The sequence below is a fragment of the Malus domestica genome, chromosome 09, assembly GCF_042453785.1.
Source record: "Malus domestica chromosome 09, GDT2T_hap1".
In the NCBI taxonomy this organism is placed as follows: Eukaryota; Viridiplantae; Streptophyta; class Magnoliopsida; order Rosales; family Rosaceae; genus Malus; species Malus domestica.
Window position 1 is genome coordinate 30260597 of NC_091669.1, and position 2722 is coordinate 30263318.

A 2722-nucleotide genomic window follows, 5' to 3' on the forward strand; every position below is an offset into this window, starting at 1 on the left:
CCTTAAAAGCCCAATGAAACCCTTAAGGCCGGCCATTTAGAGATGGAGTGGGTTTTGGACTTATTTACAAGTTTGCCACTCCAATGAATTAAGGTATAAATATGACTTTATAGCCAAAATTCATTTAGGGTTTCTTTTGGAGAAAATTGGAGAGAACATGTCTCTCCCTTTCTCTCTAAAGAGGTCGGCCCCCTTGGAGGGATTAGCTAGTAATCTTTCTCCTCCAAGGTCACTCATTTCTTCATCAATCTTACCTTGGTGTGGAGACTTAGAGGTTTTCAATTTTGGGAACTTGAAGAACCATTTCATCCATCCAAATCCATAGATCTAAGATGCAAGGAATGAAGGCCCTCTCTTTGGGTGATTAGCCTTTGCTTATGCAAAGAGGAATCTACAAAGGTATAATTTCTCAACTCACTTTGATTTGAGTTGAGTCTTGGTTCACCAATCTACTAGGCTTTGAATTTCATGGTTAATGTTTTGTTTTTAAGTGCATGCAAGCATGATTCCGCCTTTAATTGTTAATTGCATGCTTATAGATGTTGCTTAAATGAACATGTTTTTCACAAATCTTCCTTCAGACAAGAACAAAGCTCGGGCAATCATGGAATCACCTCCTCTCACCAATAAAGTACAATTGCAAAGGCTGCTGGGAAAGATCAACTTTTTAAGGAGATTCATCGCTAATTTGGTGGGCAAGATTCAACCGCTAACTCATTTGCTCAGGTTGAAAGACAAAGAAAAATTCGAGTGGGGCCCGCCACACCAAAAGCCTTTGACAAAATAAAGGCTTACTTGGCCTCTCCACCAATGCTCATGCCACCTCAAAGGGGGAAACCCTTAAAACTTTATATTTCTGCCTCTGAGAAATCAATGGGAAGCTTGCTGGCCCAAAACAATAAAGGCAGGAAGGAACAAGCAATATTCTACCTTAGTAAAAACCTTACTGAGGTAGATATGAGATATACACCAGTAGAGAGGCTGTGCTTGGCTCTATACTTCACTGCCTGCAAACTAAGGCATTACATGTTGCCTTGCCACATTCACATCATCGCCAAGATAGATGTGATCAAGTACATGCTGTCAAAACCAATGCTAACTATGAGAATTGGAAAGTGGATTCTAGCACTATCAGAGTTCAGCTTTCAATAAGTTCCTCGAAGAGCGATCAAGGGATAAGCAATTGCAGACTTCCTAGTTGGGCACCAGGAGTATCAAGAAGAAATTATCAACATCCTAGGAACTCTGGAGATAACCAGTATGTGGATCCCGCCAAGTAAAGCCTTCTCGGGCAGAGAAGAATGGGTCCAGCAAGAAATAAAAAGAATAACTAGCCTCTAGATCACTTCATCAAATGGGTAAAAGCTTCGGTGGTGAAGACCATAACCTCAATTGCGGTCAATAAGTTCATTGAAACCAAGATCTTACACAGATATGGGGTGCCCGAGATAATTGTTACAGACCGCGAGCTATCTTTTATTTCAAAGGAAGTAGAAGAATTTGCAAGTAAGTTCAAGATTAAGATGATCCAATCTAGTATTTAATACCCTCAGTCAAATGGTCAAGCAGAAGCCAGCAATAAGGTCTTGGTGAACATTATCAAAAGAATGGTGGCAGATAGTCCAGAAAAGTGGCATGAGAAGTTGGGAGACACTTTATGGGCTTACAGGTATTCCAAGAGGGCAGCAACTGGAACTACTCCTTATGCCTTAACCTTCGAGCAAGATGTTGTGCTCCCCATGGAGATAAATGTGAGTTCTATTAGAATTCAACATCAATTTAGGTTGCACAGTAAAGAATATATTAAGGCTATGTGTCAAGAAGTTGAAGATCTAGATGTAGCCCGAATCGAAGCTCTAGATAAAATTCAAGAAGGGAAGAGGGTTGTTGCCCGAGCATACAATAAAAAGGTGAAATTGAAGAACTTCAAGAAATGAGAGTTAGGATGGAAGGCAACTCTGCCTTTAGGAGCTCAGATTAGAGGCTTTTGGGAAGTGGAGCCCGACTTGGGATGGTCCTTTCATTATCAGCCAAGTATTGGACAAATAAGGATATTACTTGGCAAATTTGGAAGGAAGCTTACAGAGGAATCCAATCAATGCTAAGTTTTTAAGGAAATATCACCCAACCTTGTGGGATGTTAGGGATTGTTACATTGAAGAAGCTTAAACATTATAAGGGATCCAAGAGTCAGTTTATATGCTCATCATAGTTAAGCTTCAAGGAGAAAATACAAGTTAAAGAGGATTGAAGAAGTCATTTTCATTTCATTAATGTTGAAGTTACAGATCAATAGTTTTACATCCTTAGCTAAGGTAGCTATCCTAAAAAAGCTAACAGAGCTTCAGCATCTTCAACTTCAACATTTACTTTCTTGACTTCTTCAATCTTCTGGTAAGGTTGTTTTGTATGGACGGTTACTCCTCCAATCTCTTAGTCGCCAAAGACACCTTTGTAATCATTACCTCCATAGCAGAGCCTTTTTCCACAAGTCCTACCATAGTCTTTGACATTGTCATGGTAGTTGATCCCAAAGCATACACCTATGATGATGAAGTGATCAAGAAAGCAGAAGCTATAGGAGGTATGGGCTCGTGGATACCAGTGTAAGGAAAGATAGCTTTATATTCACAAGAGGAATCTACCGGTGCGATTAAAGTTGCCCGACCACTCCCCAAAGCCATAGAAGTCCTGAAACAAAAGATGGACGCAGTGCGCTTGT

The 2722-nt window shown here is 40.2% G+C and overlaps 1 protein-coding gene across 1 annotated transcript; it reads left to right on the top strand.

Moving 5' to 3' along the window:
- Window positions 1-873: 873 nt before the first annotated feature.
- On the top strand, window positions 874-1937 carry LOC139187896 (uncharacterized). The gene is made up of 3 exons (XM_070804514.1): window positions 874-1073; window positions 1433-1506; window positions 1618-1937. The coding sequence occupies exons 1-3, from the start codon at window positions 874-876 to the stop codon at window positions 1935-1937; spliced, it is 594 nt and encodes a 197-aa protein (XP_070660615.1).
- The last annotated feature ends 785 nt before the right edge of the window (window positions 1938-2722 follow it).